General features: G+C 37.9%; 1 protein-coding gene across 6 annotated transcripts in view; it reads left to right on the plus strand.

The window, feature by feature from the left end:
- The window catches only part of PIK3C2G (phosphatidylinositol-4-phosphate 3-kinase catalytic subunit type 2 gamma), a 422,558-nt gene that overhangs the window by 301,069 nt on the left and 102,737 nt on the right, over positions 1–18,752 (plus strand). For all 6 annotated transcript variants that reach the window (XM_005570265.5, XM_074005892.1, XM_005570267.5 and 3 more), the window contains 2 exons: positions 1,709–1,865; positions 10,212–10,321. In XM_005570265.5, the coding sequence (XP_005570322.3) occupies positions 1,709–1,865; positions 10,212–10,321 (267 nt within the window). The remainder of the gene's footprint in view (positions 1–1,708; positions 1,866–10,211; positions 10,322–18,752) is intronic.

The raw sequence follows: 18,752 nt of genomic DNA on the forward strand, positions 1-18,752 counted from the left end.
GATTGCAGCATGGAGAGAATAAGTCACCCAGAGTCATAGAACTACTATAGTAAGTGGTGGAGCCATGATTTGAAACCTGGTTAACAGGCCCACAGTCTGTGCCTCCGCAGGAGCCTCTCTCTAGTGTGAGCAATTCACAAATGTGCCACCCTCCTTATGTGTCAGGCATTTATGTACATGTACATTTCCTAAGTTAATCGTCACAGCAATTCTAAGAGTTAGGTGGTTTAGAGGTAAAGAATCGAGACATAGCAGGCCCAGAATTAGAACCTATGCTATATCTTATCTCATGTTTTCAACATCTCTTCTTCCAGCTTGGCTAAAGTCAAGAACTTGTTAAATAATTCATAGAACATAGGATGGATAAGTCAATAAAGGCCAAATAAAAAAGGATTTTGAACCAAAATTTTAAAATTTAGCCATGATACTTTAGACATAGTCCTCAGTGTATGTATGTGCTCAATAAATTTTGTTGAAGAAATGAATGAATATAAACAGAAGTGAAGGTACTGGTATTCTAGCCTTTCCTCCAGGCATTGTGGTAGCATGGATTACAAAATACATTTTCTAAATAAAATAATCATAGCCAAAAAACTAGGGTGTTTGTTTTCTTTTATACATTTTGCCTGCAATTAGACTCCACTGTCCCAAACCTGCCACAAATTGCTGAAGTTATAGCTTTCTGATATAAATATCCATACTACTGAAAGGTTTCATTAACTGTCAGATTAGTGAAATTTTTCACTCCATTGTATTTTTACTAAAATAGCTAAGCATAGCAACAAAAAGAAAACAACTATGTTTTATTATTTAAAAAAATAAGAGTTTCCCTCAATAATCCATGAATTTTTAAATTGCTACTTGGTCTAACCCTTCACCAAATTGGCCTAAGGTATCAAAACTCTGTGTTCTTATTCAATGAGTGATAATTCCTCAAACAGGGATGTTTCCAGTCCTCTCTCTGCTATTCTCTGTTAGAATTGCTAATACTTTTCAGGCCTATCCATATCTTAAATGACATGATAAAATAAAACTAACAAAGGTAGAGGACATGGGACCATCTTCTCTCTGGTCTTTTGTTTTCTTATTTTTCCATCCTTGGACTACAGTGGTCAGTATTACTTACATAATAACATGGTCTACTCATATTCTTCCTTTCTGATCAGCAGTTTTACTGGGTCTAGTGTGAAATAAAGCTACCTTTTTTCCCCTTCACTAAGCAGATGCCAGTGAATTGGTAACATCTGCTTTTTTCTTAGCTTTTACCAGAAACTTTTTTCCTAAAGGGTCATCATTTAAGGCAATTTTTTTAATACTGTAAGATCAAACACATCTGTTTGATCATATCAAAATTTAGCAGAAAATGTACTTTTTATAAAGATTCCATAAATATCACCTTCACTCTGAATTGGCCTTTATACTTTTAATGAATAATATTCCCCTCCACATGTAATTTAGAATTAAACATTTCAGACAATATAGTTGACATTGTAAAATATCTTATCCTTTCTCTCTATTGCAGTCCAGTTATTCAAAGCCTACAATTATGCAGTTTCTCAAGCTGTCTCACAATGAAGGAAATGTATCTATTACAGTAGAGAAAAACAAACAAGAAAATTCAAATGAAAATAAGTTGTTATAACTGCTGATTTAACCTGACAAACCATTTCTTTCCCTTTGAATGATTGCTACTGTTTTTGGTTTATAGGGACCGAGCTCCTTTCATTTTTACTTCAGAGATGGAATACTTTATTACAGAGGGTGGGAAAAACCCACAGCATTTCCAAGATTTTGTGGAACTTTGCTGTCGTGCTTATAATATTATCAGAAAGCACAGCCAACTGCTCTTGAACCTGCTAGAAATGGTAAGTCCCTTGGGGAAAAAAACCAAAAATAATAAGCTTCATTTATGCCTCTGCTTCAGTAGTCTATTTTTACTAATGGCTTGGAGTTCCCCAAGGAGCTATTCAGAAGAAAAAGGAATGAGCAAACTAAGAGTACTATTGTACAGCTTATAAACATATTCCTGAACAATTTAATATATTCTTTCATAGTTATTGTCTCAAACATTCCTATTCATATCAATATTGATGCATGTAGGGGTTATCCCACTATATTTTGACTAATGTTCAAGGACAGTCATTTTAAAAATAATGCCTTCAGTCATATTGGGCATTAGGATCTTTCAAAAATGCCTTATATATATTATCTCACTTATATATCATGACAACATAATGTAGAGCAGGCAAGAATTGTCCCTGGTTCTCCATTCCAAACTCCACCTTTGATCACTTGCCAATTTCCCACATTAAGAAACTGAGGGTCAAAATTGGAAAGTGAGTTGCCAGCGACTCAACTTTTAGTGGTATGCATTAGGTGTACTGAGTCATGGTCCCACACACTCTCTTGTGACCAGCAGGGGAAAATTTAAGGTTTTATTCCACTGTCCAATTTAAAGAGATGGAGACCAGATATGTACCATGAAGGAAGAAAAATCTGATAGAAATATCTTCTAGGAGAGGGATTTAGTGATTCCTCTAGGCATGTACATACACACGAGGGATTGCAGCAAACTATACATGGGAAACATACATTTGGTCTATCAGCATGGGATGTGGAGTCTATGAAAAATAACTGATTTAAAACTTCCAGATGACAATAATTCTACCACATGTTGTTAAGGGTACAAACGTGGCAGGCAGACCTTTCGGGGTTTCAATCCTAGTTTGGCATTTTACTGGCTACATTCTTCACGATATGTTACTTAACCCCCAAAAGACTGTTTCCTTATCTATTAAATGAAGATAACAACATCTACCTTGTAGAGTTAATGAATAAATGACCTAACAGTGAATTCTTTGCATGGCCTAGGCACTGTGCTAAGTGCTGTATGTGTATTAATTGTTTTAAATTGCTTTGTGTGTATTAATTGATTTAAAATTCATAATAACCCTAACAGATCATTAACAAAAAGCACTTAGCACAGTATTTGCCATTCAATTCATTTATGTTCTTATACTAGATCCTTGTTAATTTATAAGAACACTGTCCAATGTAATATCCTCTAGTCACATGTTTGTTTATATTTAAATTAATTTTTATTAAACAAAATTTAAAACTCCATTCTTCAGTTTCACTGATCACATTTCAAGTACTCAGTAGCCATGTTTGGCTAGTGGTAGCACATTGGTCAACACAGATAGGAAACTTCCATCACCACAGAAAAGTTCATTGGTTAGTACAGAACAAATGTTAACTTTGTTGCAAGGAAGATTTGATTTAGATTCTTGTTTTAACTTTCAAACAACATATTCACCTTACTTCTCTCCACCTTGCCTTGAAAGATAAGTATTTCTAAAAATATTATAAACATGTCCTTCATATGCAAATATACTGGTTTCTTCTTGTGTAAAGTGGATATATAAAGTTCTACGCATCTCCAAAATCTACAAGTTGGTTTTTCAGTAATAGCCAAGGATTCTTATTGGTAAATCTGCATTCTAGCTCCCAATTCTATTAGGCCATTTTGCAAGTATGAAATGACTATGGTTTATAATGTGACTGTACCACAAACAAACAAAAAAAACCCTACAAGGATTAAGTCTGTGATTCTGACCCCATTTAAATAATAAATATCCAGGTAGAATCAAGCTCATGAATTCATGAGCTCTTGTTTACCATAGGCTAGAAACTGCAAGGATACATTAACATATGATGAAACCCAGAGTCTTAAAATTTTCAATTTAATGAGGAAGATAAAACTAATTTACATAAAAAACCGAGGTGTGGCCAGGCATGGGATTATGGGCTCACGCCTGTAGTCCCAGCACTTTGGGAGGCCAAGGTGGGTGGATCACGAGGTCAGGAGATCCAGACCATCCTGGCTAACAGGGTGAAACCCCATCTCTACTAAAAATACAAAAAATTAGCCGGGTGTGGTGGCGGCACCTGAAGTCCCAGCTACTCAGGAGGCTGAGGCAGGAGAATGGCGTGAACCCAGGAGGCGGAGCTGGCAGTGAGTCCAGATCATGCCACTGCACTCCAGCCTGGGCAACAGAGCAAGACTCCATCTCAAAAAAATAATAATAATAATAACCGAGGTGTCCAGCATTTCTAAATGCCTATAATGATATAAATAACTACATATGAGGAGTAGTACCAAATTTTAACAACTGCTTTAACCTGCTCCAGATATTTCAAAAATAAACCCAAAACAGAAAAGCACAAATATAAGTTACGCTGTTTCTCAGGTGACACTAAAATTATAATGATGAAAACTGAGCATGTTAAAATAATGTGAAAGAACAGCTCTTTGGAAAAAAATAGATTCAGAAAGCTATCAGTGGGCTTTTTTTCTCTTGTTTAATAAACTTTTCTATGTACCTTAACAAAGCATTCAGCATTGAGTCATGATATATTAAACAATCGCCAAAGAGAATATATAGTGATATTTTATTTAAAAGAAGTAGCCATATGGTATTTTATTCATAAGTATTGAAATAATTTATCATTAATCAGTTGTTGAAAATTTCTGGAATATAGTATATCCAAAAAAAAACGTCTATGCTCTAATTATTCAGCTCCTTTAGGCTAAGGAAGAAAATTTGGCAGTGGAAGGCACTAATCCAGAGTAAACATATAATCTTAGATTTAGGCTCTCACAGAAATTGAAATAGAGATCAGAAGCAATGTGAACCAATTAAACTAATGAATAAATACATGTAAAACAGCACCGTGTTATTACCTCAGTTTCTGTTCATTTACCTCTCAACTCTCTTCTTCTCAATTGTGTATCTTATGAGACTCTATAGATCATCAAAGCATTTAGTGAAGGTTTCAGGACCACACTTTCTTTGGTATAGTTTCTTATAAAATAAAACCAAGTTTAAATTTGTGAAAGACTATTTTCTACTTATGTATGTAATCTATTTGTTAATTCTGTCTCAACCTGACTCTTTTGTGTTAAATTCTTTAAAAAGAATTCAGTCTACTTACCATGACCCAGTTACAACTTGAGATATACTTGACATGGGTTATAAATTCTATCTTGTGCGAATGATCAGTCCCCAGGATTATGGGCCACAAGCATTTCGTGGGTCCACTACAGAGTTAATGGCTCATCCTTAGCAAAGAGCAGCATGTCTCCAGATATCCATATTGCTTTTTATTTACTCCTGAGAAAAGCAGGGGAAAAAGTAATCCATGAAATTCCCATCTTGCTTAAAAGTAACATCTGTAGGAGACCCAAGAGTGTTGCCGGCTGAGTTCACAAAAATAAAAGCCTGTGTTTCATCAGCTTTTCTCTCATTAAAAAATCAATATCAGCTATTATGGAAGGCTTCCAGAGAACACAGAGACCATTTGCCCAGTTTAAAATGTTTATCACACCCATTATTATATCAGATATTTCCCATCAGAAATCTTTCTAACTTCTCTATGTGATGGGGAAGAGTGTCTGCTTTTCTGAGCATAACTGTTAAAACAGATTTGGACTTAGTAGGAAGAGAACAAAAGTAAAGATTTCAAAAATGTTCCCGACCTTTAAAAGGGGAGATATCTGTTCATTACCTGTATCTGTTCACTTCCTGTTCTAGCTTCGCTTTCTCTTTGCTATTGCCCCCATTAAAGTTATTACCCATGCAGTCTGGAGTGGGAGGCACCTGAACCATGTGGCTGGGGATCAGAGAAGAGACACAGCTAAGTGCACCCGGCTAAGAGGCCATCCTTACTCTGTGATATGCAGAGTCAACACTCAAAGTCTCCTCTCCAAGGAACAGAACACATTAATAAGGCAAACTTGGCACATGTTACCTTTAGTCAGATACATGGTGGGGAGAGAACTATTATAGGTTCATCTGGTATGAAGCAGTCTGTACTTGGCGGCTAGTGTGTGACATGTGTGGGTTATGTGTGTGGGTGTTGGCAAGGGAACGAGTAAGTATAGGGTCCACTTTCCAGAGAAATGTTTGATAGAGTTCTAACCAAGCAGGTGTGAACTCAGGGTATCCAGAGAAACTGGAATGCAATTCAGACCTTACAGAAGCAGCCTGTCCTTAGAAAATGGATAGTTACGGTGTGATGAAGAAATCTGCCTCAATGAGCACACAGAAGTCTCTATACCTCTTAGTACAGAACTAGTAAGATAAAACCTAATCTAGATTCTAGTGACTATCGGGAATGTGTCTTCCTATGGTTGACTTTGTTAAGTTTAGTAGTCAGCATTAAATTTGCTAATTGTATGTTTTCATTGCCTAATAGCATCAAGCATTTTTTTCTCTCTTATTTTAAACTTTTATTTTAGATTCGGGGTACCTGTGAAGGTTTATTATACAGGTAAACTTCTGTCACAGGGATTTGATGTGCAGATTATTTCATCACCCAGGTATTAAGCCCAGTACCCAGTAGTGATCTTTCCTGCTCCTCACCCTCCTCCTACCCTTGACCCTCAAGTAGAACCCAGTGCCTGTTGTTTCCATCTTTGTGTTCATGAGTTCTCACCATTTAGCTCCCTCTTATAAGTGAGAATATGCAGTATATGGTTTTCTGTTCCTGCATTAGTTTGCTAAGGATAATAGCCTCCAGCTCCATCCATGTTCCAGCAAAAGACATGATCTCATTTTTTGTCAGGCTTCATAGTATTCTATGGTGTATATGTGCCCCATTTTCTTTATCCAGTCTGTCACCGATGGACATTTAGGTTGATTCCATGTCTTTGCTATTGTAAATAGTGCTTCAGTGAACATTTGTGTGCATGTGTCTTTACGGTAGAATGATATACCCAGCAATGAGACTGCTGTGTCTAATGGTAGTTCTGCTTTTAGCTCTTTGAGGAATCACCATACTGCTTTTCACAATGGTTGAACTAATTTATACTCCAGCCAACAGTGTATAAGTGTTCCCTTTTCTCCACAGCCTCGCCAGCATCTGTTATTTTCTGACTTTTTACTAATAGCCATTCTGACTGGTGTGAGATGCTGTCTTATTGTGGTTTTGATTTGCATTTCTCTAGTGATCAGTGGTATTGAGTTTTTTTTCATATGCTTGTTGACCACATGTATGCCTTCTTTTGAGAAGTGTCTGTTCATGTCCTTTGCCCACTTTTTAATGGGATTTTTTGTTTTTCTCTTGTAAATATGTTTTAAGTTTCTTATAGATGCTGGGTATTAGACCTTTGTCAGATGCATAGTTTGCAAATATTTTCTCTCATTCTATAGGTTGTCTGTTTACTCTGTTGATAGTTTCTTTTGCTGTGCAGAAGCTCTTACATTTAATTAGATCCCACCTGCCAATTTTTGCTCTCATTGCGATTGTTTTTGGTGTCTTCATCATGAAATCTTTGCCCATTCCTATGTCCAGGATGGTATTGCCTAGGTTGTCTTCCAGATTTTTATAGCTTTGGGTTTTACATTTAAGTCTTTAATCCATCTTGAGTTGATTTTTGTATATGGTGTAAGGAAGGGGTCCAGCTTCAATCTTGTGCATATGGCTAGCCAGTTATCCCAACAGCATTTATTGAATCGGGAGTCCTTTCCACACTGCTTGTTTTTGTCAGCTTAGTCAAAGATCAGATGGTCATAATTGTGCAACCTTATTTCTGGCCTCTGTTTTGTTCCATTGGTCTATGTGCCTATTTTTGTACCAGTACCATGCTGTTTTGGTTACTGTAGCCTGAATCATGTATTTTTTATTCATTTATTCATGCATTCATTACACCAGACATTTATTAAAATCTAGCTATTTTCAAAGCACCATCCTGGGCAATGTACACAATTCAACATTAAATACAAATCCAGTTCCTGTTCTCGAAGAACTTAAGATCTAATGTGACAAACATACATATGAGCAAAACACAGTAAAAGCTAGGAAGCAATAAGTACTGTGAAAGAAGTAGAACCAAAATATGATTGTACAAAGAAAGCAGTCATTAAATCTCATCACGAGGATCAGTGATGCTTCAAAGAGGAAGCTGAGCCTTGAAAAAGAATTTCAGTAGACAAGGAAAGAGAGAAAAGGCAATTCCAGCTGAGAGAAAAATGTATGTGTGGAGGTTTAATGAGCATGGGCATGACGTGTAGTAAATGAAGGTAACCAAGTTTGCCCAGTCTGTGCTACAGATGGAAATCTCTGTAGAAGATGAGGCTGGAGTGATAAGTTACAGTGTGATTAAAGACATTTGTGACCAGAATAAGGATTTTAGACACTTGACAAACTAGAAGTTTGTATGCTTATAATGAAGAAGTACCATTATCTACCTGGGATCTTAGGCAGATAACAGAGTTTATGGAATTAAAGAGATAAAGATTGGAGAACAAGATAAAAGTAATTCAAGATATCTAGGCAAATGAAGATGAGGGGCTGAATTAGGACAATGATAATTACAATGAAAAAGGGGAATGAATACAAGAGACTGCTGAGGAGTGTTTTTAATAGAATGAAGTAATTGATTGTAGGAACCAGGAAAAAGAGAGAATCAAAGAAGATACGAATTTCTTGTTAGTTGGGCAGTGGTGGCAGTGTAAATGAAACAGAAAAAAAGAAGGAAAAGTTTATGTGAGAAGAGAATTTGCTGTAATTTAGATGTCATGAGTTTAAGATGCTAATAGATCTTCCAGGAGGAGAGACAGTTGACAACTCTCCAGGACTCCCTCATCCATCTCCTTGGTTTCAATTATCATTTATATGCTAATGACGGTCAAATCTGTATTACAGCGTGTGTTTTGGGCCCCTCACAGCCCTGTCAATATGTCCAATCAATCTCCCAGTTTTCTCAATTCTACTTTCTACATTTATTTAAAATCCAATGGCTGATCTTCATTCCTAACCAGTCTCCTAATCTAGCCTCTTATTGGGCTTCATTTTAGTCCATTTTCCATACGTAACCACAATGATCTTTCAAGACACAATTAAATCTCTTACTTTCATGTTAAAACACTTAAAGAGCTTTCTTGTTTTTTTTGTACTTTAGGATAGAGTACAAAATCCTTAATGTTGCCAGAATGTCTTATCCTACTTGCCTTTCATTCTCATCTCTTGCTGCTCACCCACGTAATACTCAGTTCCAGAAAGCCAGCCTGGATTTCCTTCTGCAGACACATTAAAGACATCTTGCTTTCCTTTGTACATCTCACTTTCCCATATATGCTGCTCCCTCAGCCTGGGTGGGAGTGGTGGGAAAAAAGAATAGTTTTTATACCATCCTTTTTCTCATTTGAACTTCATCAAGTTAATCACTATTTCACCCATTTTCCAAAACCATATTCTTACTTTACCTTTTGTTTTAAGGATCCATAGTATTATTCTTAACTTCTTACTGTAAGAGGGCCTTTGTTCCACAGGAGTAAATAATTTATCTTCTTAGTCACAGAGGTACTGATAACAGTCTTCTTTTTTTTTTTTTTTTTGCAAAGTTCAAATTTAGTTTAGAAAGTTCTATTATTTTCTAAAAAACATTGTCTACAACTAAAGAGATTATAAGTCCTTCAGTCTACACCATAATATAAGCAAAATATCTTCCTGAAAATTAGCAGGAAAATACCTTATACAATTTATCCTTAATTATTTATTGCCTTAGTAAATATAGTCACCACTTCAGTAGGGAAAATTGTAATCTTTTAGTGAAAATCATGGAGTCATAAAACAACATAGGATTAAGAACCAGAGGGGTGAGTTTTATACTCTATGTTTGAACATCATTTGACCTGGACATATCACTTACAGTTTTCTGGACATTAAGCTTTTCTTCTCTAAAATGAGTATTATTAGATAATCTTTGTGTAATATTTTGTAATGTATAAAGCTCTTTCTCATTTTGTATCTATTTTAAAAATGAGAAAATGAAGACTCAAAGAGGTTAAGGAACTTCCTCAAAATCACATAGATTTTAAATGATAGGTACACAAATTCTGACATGGGAATAATAGTATCATGTTTACTTCACTGGTTGATGATGAGAATAAAACTGAATTATTAATCTACAAGAATTTTCCAATTATAGTGATTCTTTTATTATAGTTGTTATTGCTGTTGTCTCTACTACATAATAGGAGAGGTTAAAATGCATGAACTTACGTGCATCCATGTATATAAACTGAAAGACATTACCATGCAAACTTGGGTCTAGATGTCTCTGGGTAGAATTAATCAAGTAAGCTTGACTGTGTCTGAATTTATTCTGTCTTCTTTCTGCTTTGTTTGTTCTTGTTGTGGTTAAGATGCTATATGCAGGACTGCCTGAGCTAAGTGGAATTCAAGACCTGAAATATGTGTATAATAATCTTCGTCCGCAAGACACAGACCTGGAAGCAACAAGTCATTTTACCAAGTAAGATCAGCTATGAATGTGTGAGCATGGATGAATGAATGTAAGCAGACACATGTTCTACAATGGAGATGATTTCAGGTTGACCAGTCATTGGTACGAAGCTGTCATTTCTAGAACAAGCTTGTGTTCCCTTTTCCAAAGAGCAGAAAGGAAGCAATGTGAATGTCTAGCACAAGGCCTTAGTTAGTGTTTCTGCAGCATGTCATTGTTTGCTAACTAGCCTCTACATCGAACAGATTGCTCAATAAGAGGTCATTAAAAAGAGCAAGATCCTCTGACACAAATAAATTGGTTGTTCTACTTGAAATATGTCCAGAAAAACAATTTGGAAAAAGAGATTTATGATGAGATATGTACTCACTACTTTCATCTATAAGACAATACACATATTGGGATATTTAGTCAAAGACCTGTGACTCTGTTTTACTTTTAATCTATTTTTTATTAAACAAGTCTAGCAAAACACTAATGTATATCAAGGTAAGAATCTGGGCAGAATATGATGAATATCAATTAGACCCCAAATCTGGTCAAAAGGGCAGTACGTTTTATAAGATCCTTTTGAATTTTTATTTTTAAATGGATATATAATTCCTGGCAAATTTTAGGTGCTCAATAAATGTTAGCAGTTATTATTTTCCTACAAACAGTAGAGAAAAGCTGCATTCTTTCTTTCCTGTAACCTCTTAATTGTGGCCTTGCATCTAATTTTTAATTGTTCTAATATTTTCCACTAGAAATTTACAAACAGAGATTATATTCTTTCAAGGGGAATGTATGCTTTAAAGAAAATCATGATTATAATAAAACCTCGTCCAGGTTTTACTTTTCCTCTCATCCTTCCAGAATATACAGCAAGAAATTGTTTCCCATTCCAATGGCGGCTTCATGGGGATGTCTTACATGCCTGAGGAATTATTCTTGCGTCAGGGATTTCTGTTTCATGAACTTGAATGCGTACACTGCCCTTGTTGTTGAAGAGAGGCCATATGGCCAGGTGCGGTGGCTCAAGCCTGTAATCCCAGCACTTTGGGAGGCCTAGACGGGAGGATCATGAGGTCAGGAGATCGAGACCATCCTGGCTAACACGGTGAAACCCCGTCTCTACTAAGAAATACAAAAAAAAAAAAAAAAAAAAAAAGCCAGGCGAGGTGGCGGGTGCCTGTAGTCCCAGCTACTGGGGAGGCTGAGGCAGGAGAATGGCGTGAACCCGGGAGGTGGAGCTTGCAGTGAGTAGACAGCGCGCCACTGCACTCCAGCCTGGGCGACAGAGCGAGACTCTGTCTCAAAGAAAAAAAAAAAAAGAAAAGAGGCAATGTGACAGAATCACAAAATATTACAGCTGAAAGAGCCCTTATAGTTTATTTATTCTGGCAATAGACATTCAAGTGAGAAAAACTGAGATCAGTAATAAATTAAGTGCTGTAGCTTACTATTAGTCCCCCCTGAAACAGGCAAAGCCATATATGTATTTGAATGAAAAAAGTTCTTTCAGGTCCTGGCCAAAAGAAAAATGTAAATAGGCTTTATTCATCTGCCAGAATTCCATCTCTTCCTATCCCTCTACTTCACGGGACACACCGAGATCTGTAAAGAGCATGACTTGGATATCAGTGATCTTTCCTATGGTAACTCATCTCCCCTTCCCATTCAAGAGGACATGAACTAATGTGGGAAGTAGATCTGAAGCTAGAACCTCATGGCGGTGAGGCAGACGGTGTGATCCTGCCTGTGTACCTCTGCCAGGACAATCTTCCCTCTTACCAATGTTATGTGGTATGTTCTGTTAATTAAACTTCTTTCTTCAACTTTGGGATAAAGAACTTGTTCTCCATCAAAGCCTTAAAAGGCATCAAACTATGTAAACCAGGACACATCATTTCTCAGTTGGATAATTTTCCTTGGTGTGCCATCTCCTATCTCTCAATTCCTAGGACCTTATAATCTGATTGTCTTTGCTAAGGTTTATCCAACCACCTGCCCTCTGCCTCCATTATTCCACATGAATCCTTTTCTGGGTAGGCCATTCTCTCCATGTACATTCATTCCTGCTTTATCTGTTTAACTCACATTACTAGCCTCACTAGAAATGCTCCAATGGAACCATAAAATTTCTGGAATACAGGAAGATTCTGATCTAACTTTTAATCCCACCCATCCCTTGATATTCTGGACAGCTAGCACCTCGTCCATGAAACCTAATCTGATCATTCCAGTACTCCCCAGTCTTTTCTTCTATAATTCTCCTGAACATGCCATCTTTTGTGCTGTCCTTAATTTATTACTGAATTACATACTGTTTTGTTTATCCCTTTAATTAATATATTGATGAGTTATATCAATTTCTCCCAAGTAAAGCAGGGAATGTATTCCCACTTCTAAGAATATCTGAATGTGAAACAAGCCCTATTTAACAGAAAATACAATTTAAACATCAAATATCAAGTATATAAAAAGCATATAATAATAACTACAACTTAATGCAGTGCTTCTTGTGTGTCAAGCCCTGTTCTAAGTGCTTTTCTTACAGTAATCTATTTAATTGTCATAACAATCCTTTGAGGTATTAATATCTTTATCTACATTTTTATACTAGTGAATTGAGACTCCAGGGAAGTTAAATAATTTACCAGAGTACATTCTCTGTGCTCAAAATCACCTCTTCCATATGTGGGCTCTCAGGAATGCGCTGCTTTTATTTCAGACCACAGTCTTCTCAAGGTTTTTCAAAGCCTGCATTGGCTGAAGTTTGACAAAGATATATTCTTCACCCTTTCTCAGGCACTAATCCTCTTATCCGGAATACCTCAAGCATCAGCAGAGAACAGAAGTTCCTTCCTGGAACTGTTATCTCTATGCTACCACCAGGAGTCCCCTGGGTGTTTGGTTCCAGATCTGCTTTGCAACCCTGAGAGACCCCTAACCGGTAACTTGGCTGCTGACTTCCTGGAAGGTACCTGCCTTCCTTTTCCTTTTGTGGCCCATTCCACAATGCCATGAGCCTCTCTCTACTTTTCCTCTCAGAGAAATATCCCATGAGGCTCACTATCCCCTAACTTCCAAGAGCCCATCTCAGTCATATTTTTTAATCTAAAAGTCTCAATTACGTACCTTTATTTTTAGATATGATTTAATGTGCAAATAGCATATCTGTTCAATTTCTCTCTGTTTCTTGCTCAGCATATATACATCAAGCACTGAGGATCTTTTCTATCACACATCCCATCTAGCACTATGAACAATCTCTTACAGAGAGGCCAGCAGCCTCCATTAATTGTAACTGTAACTACCATTTGAAAATGTTTCCTGAGATCTATCATTTGTACATTATATATTTCTGAAACAAATTATGCATTATGTCTTTTGAAAAGCCTTAAACAATGAGTAGAGTGAATTTATGAAAGTAGCCTGGGATAATTGAAAACAACTTTAATGAAACTCTAAATAACAGGATACCCATGATTCAAATAACGGTCAAAAATTATGTAGACTTGTTCCAAGATGGCCAAACAGGAACAGCTCCAGTCTACAGCTCCCAGCATGAGAGACACAGCAGACGGGTGATTTCTGCATTTCCAACTGAGGTACCAGGTTCATCTCACTGGGGCTTGTCAGTCAGTGGGTGCAGGACAGTGGGTGCAGCTCACTAAACAAGAGCCGAAGCAGGGTGAGACATCACCTCACCTGGGAAGCGCAAGGGGACAGGGAATTCCCTTTCCTAGCCAAGGGAAGCTGTGACAGATGGCACCTGGAAAATCAGGTCACTCCCACCCTAATACTGTGCTTTTCCAACAGTCTTAGCAAACGGTGCACCAGGAGATTATATCCTGCGCCTGGCTCAGAGGGTCCCATGCCCACGGAGCCTCGCTCATGGCTAGCACAGCAGTATGAGATGGAACTGCAAGGCGGCAGTGAGGCTGGGGGAGGGGCAACCAACATTGCTGAGGCTTGAGTAGGTAAACAAAGTGGCTGGCTGGGAAGCTTGAACTGGGTGGGGCCCACCACAGCTCAAGGAGGCCTGCCTGCATCTCTACACTCCACCTCTTGGGGCAGGGCATAGCTGAACAAAAGGCAGCAGAAACTTCTGCAGACTTAAATGTCCCTGTCTGACAGCTTTGAAGAGAATAGTGGTTCTCCCAGCATGGAGTTTGAGATCTGAGAATGGACAGACTGCCTCCTCAAGTGGGTCCCTGACCCCCGAATATCCTAACTGGGAGGCACCTCCCAGTAGGGACTGACTGACACCTCACACGGCCGGGTACCCCTCTGAGACGAAGCTTCCAGAGGAACAATCAGACAGCAACATTTGCTGATCTGCCATATTCGCTGATCTGCCATATTCGCTGATCTGTAGCCTCCGCTGCTGATACCCAGGCAAACAGGGTCTGGAGTGGACCTCCAGCAAACTCCAACAGACCTGCAGCTGATGGTCCTCACTGTTAGGAGGAAAACTAACCAACAGAAAGGATATCCCCAACAAAACCCATCTGAACGTCACCATCATCAAAGACCAAAGGTAGATAAAACCACCAAAATGGGGAGAAACCAGAGCAGAAAAGCTGAAAATTCTAAAAATCAGACCGCCTCTTCTCCTCCAAAGGAAGGCAGCTCCTCGCCAGCAACGGAACAAAGTTGGATGGAGAATGACTTTGACAAGTTGAGAGAAGAAGGCTTCAGACGATCAAACTTCTCCAAGCTAATGGATGATGTTTGAACCCATCGCAAAGAAGCTAAAACCCTTGAAAAAAGATTAGGTGAATGGCTAACTAGAATAACCAGTGTAGAGAAGTCCTTAAATGACCTGGTGGAGCTGAAAATCATGGCACGAGAACTATGTGACACATGCACAAGCTTCAGTAGACAATTTGATCAACTGGAAGAAAGGGTATCAGTGATTGAAGATCAAATGAATGAAATGAAGTGAGAAGAGAAGTTTAGAGAAAAAAGAGTAAAAAGAAATGAACAAATCCTCCAAGAAATATGGGACTATGTGAAAAGACCAAATCTACGTCTGACTGGTGTACCTGAAAGTGACAGGGAGAATGGAAACAAGTTGGAAAACACTCTTCAGGATATTATCCAGAAGAACTTCCCCAACCTAGCAACGCAGGCCAACATTCAAATTCAGGAAATGCAGAGAACACCACAAAGATACTCCTCGAGAAGAGCAACTCCAAGACACATAATTGTCAGATTCATCAAAGTTGAAATGAAGGAAAAAATGTTAAGGGCAGCCAGAGAGAAAGGTCGGGTAACCCACAAAGGGAAGCCCATCAGACTAACAGCAGATCTCTCAGCAGAAACTCTACAAGCCCGAAGAGAGTGGGGACCAATATTGAACATTCTTAAAGAAAAGAATTTTCAACCCAGAATTTCATATCCAGCCAAACTAAGCTTCATAAGTGAAGGAGAAATAAAATACTTTACAGACAAGCAAATGCTGAGAGATTTTGTCATCACCAGGCCTGCCTTACAAGAGCTCCTGCAGGAAGCACTAAACATGGAAAGGAACAACTGGTACCAGCCACTGCAAAAACATGCCAAACTGTAAAGACCATTGATGCTAGGAAGAAACTGAGTCAACTAACGAGCAAAATAACCAGCTAACATCATAATGACTGGATCAAATTCACACATAACAATATTAACCTTAAATGTAAATGGACTAAATGCACCAATTAAAAGACACAGGCTGACAAATTGGATAGTCAAGACCCATCAATGTGCTGTATTCAGGAGACCCATCTCACGTGCAGAGACACACATAGGCTCAAAATAAAGGGATAGAGGAAGATCTACCAAGCAAATAGAAAACAAAAAAAGGCAGGGGTTGCAATCCTAGTCTCTGATAAAACAGACTTTAAACCAACAAAGATCAAAAAAGACAAAGCCATTACATAATGGAAAAGGGATCAATTCAACAAGAAGAGCTAACCTAAATATATATGCACCCAATACGGGAGCACCCAGATTCATAAAGCAATTCCTTAGAGACCTACAGAGAGACTTAGACTCCCACACAATAATAATGGGAGACTTTAACACCCCACTGTCAACATTAGACAGATCAATGAGACAGAAAGTTAACAAGGATATCCAGGAATTGAACTCAGCTCTGCACCAAGCAGACCTAATAGACATCTACAGAACTCTCCACCCCAAGTCAACAGAATATACATTCTTCTCAGCACCACATCACACTTATTCCAAAGTTAACCACATAGTTGGAAGTAAAGCACTCCTCAGCAAATGTAAAAGAACAGAAATTATAACAAACTGTCTCTCAGACCACAGTGCAATCAAACTAGAACTCAGGATTAAGAAACTCACTCAAAACTGCTCAACTACATGGAAACTGAACAACCTGCTCCTGAATGACTACTGGGTACATAACGGAATGAAAGCAGAAATAAAGATGTTCTTTGAAACCAATGAGAGCAAAGATACAACATACCAGAATCTCTGGGATACATTTAAAGCAGTGTGTAGAGGGAAATTTATAGCACTAAATGCCCACAAGAGAAAGCAGGAAAGATCTAAAACTGACACCCTAACATCACAATTAAAAGAACTAGAGAAGCAAGAGTAAACATATTCAAAAGCTAGGAGGAGGTAAGAAATAACTAAGATCAGAGCAGAACTGAAGGAGATAGAGACACAAAAAACCCTTCAAGAAATCAATGAATCCAGGAGCTGGTTTTTTGAAAAGATCAACAAAATAGATAGACCACTAGCAAGACTAATAAAGAAGAAAAGAGAGAAGAATCAAATAGACACAATTAAAAAATGGTAAAGGGGATATCACCACTGATCCCATGGAAATACAAACTACCATCAGAGAATACTATAAGCACCTCTATGCAAATAAACTAGAAAATCTAGAAGAAATGGGTAAATTCCTGGACACACACACCCTCCCAGGACTAAATCAGGAAGAAGTTGAATCCCTGAACAGACCAATAATAGGCTCTGAAATTGAGGCAATAATTAATAGCCTACCAACCAAAAAAAGTCCAGGACCAGACAGATTCACAGCCAAATTCTACCACAGGTACAAGGAGGAGCTGGTACCATTCCTTCTGAAACTATTCCAATTGATAGAAAAAGAGGGAATCCTCCCTAACTCATTTTTATAAGGCCAGCATCATCCTGATACCAAAGCCTGTCAGAAACACAACAAAAAAAGAGAATTTTAGACCAATATCCCTGATGAAGATTGATGCACAAATCCTCAATAAAATACTGGCAAACTGAATCCAACAGCACATCAAAAAGCTTATACACCATGATCAAGTGGGCTTCATCCCTGGGATGCAAGGCTGGTTCAACATACACAAATCAATAAATGTAATCCATCATGTAAACAGAACCAAAGACAAAAACCACATGATTATCTCAATAGATGCAGAAAAGGCCTTTGACAAAATTCAACAGCGTTTCATGCTAAAAACTCTCAATAAATTAGGTATTGATGGGATATATCTCAAAATAATAAGAGCTATTTATGACAAACCCATAGCCAATATCATACTGAATGGGCAAAAACTGGAAGCATTCCCTTTGAAAACTGGCACAAGACAGGGAATGCCCTCTCTCACCACTCTTATTCAACATACTGCTGGAAGTTCTAGTCAGGGCAATCAGGCAGGAGAAAGAAATAAAGGGTATTCAATTAGGAAAAGAGGAAGTCAAATTGTCCGTGTTTGCAGATGACATGATTGTATATTTAGAAAACCCCATCGTCTCAGCCCAAAATCTTCTTAAGCTGATAAGCAACTTCAGCAAAGTCTCAGGATACAAAATCAATGTGCAAAAATCACAAGCATTCTTATACACCAATAACAGACAAACAGAGAGCCAAATCATGAGTGAACTCCCATTCACGATTGCTTCAAAGGGAATAAAATACCTAGGAATCCAACTTACAAGGGATGTGAAGGACCTCTTCAAGGAGAACTATAAACCACTGCTCAGCAAAATAAAAGAGGATGCAAATAAATGGAAGAATATTCCATGCTCATGGATAGGAAGAATCAATATCGTGAAAATGACCATACTGCCCAAGGTAATTTATAGATTCATTGCCATCCCCATTAAGCTACCAATGACTTTCTTCACAGAATTGGAAAAAATACTTTAAAATTCATATGGAACCAAAAAAAGAGCCCACATTGCCAAGGCAATCCTAAGCCAAAAGAACAAAGCTGGAGGTATCACGCTACCTGACTTCAAACTATACTACAAGGCTACAGTAACCAAAACAGCATGGTACTGGTACCAAAACAGATATATAGACCAACGGAACAGAACAGAGCCCTCAGAAATAATACCACACATTTACAACCATCTGATCTTTGACAAACCTGACAAAAACAAGAAATGGGGAAAGAATTCCCCATTTAATAAATGGTGCTTGGAAAACTGGCTTGCC

This window comes from Macaca fascicularis, chromosome 11, assembly GCF_037993035.2.
Source record: "Macaca fascicularis isolate 582-1 chromosome 11, T2T-MFA8v1.1".
Classification (NCBI taxonomy): Eukaryota; Metazoa; Chordata; class Mammalia; order Primates; family Cercopithecidae; genus Macaca; species Macaca fascicularis.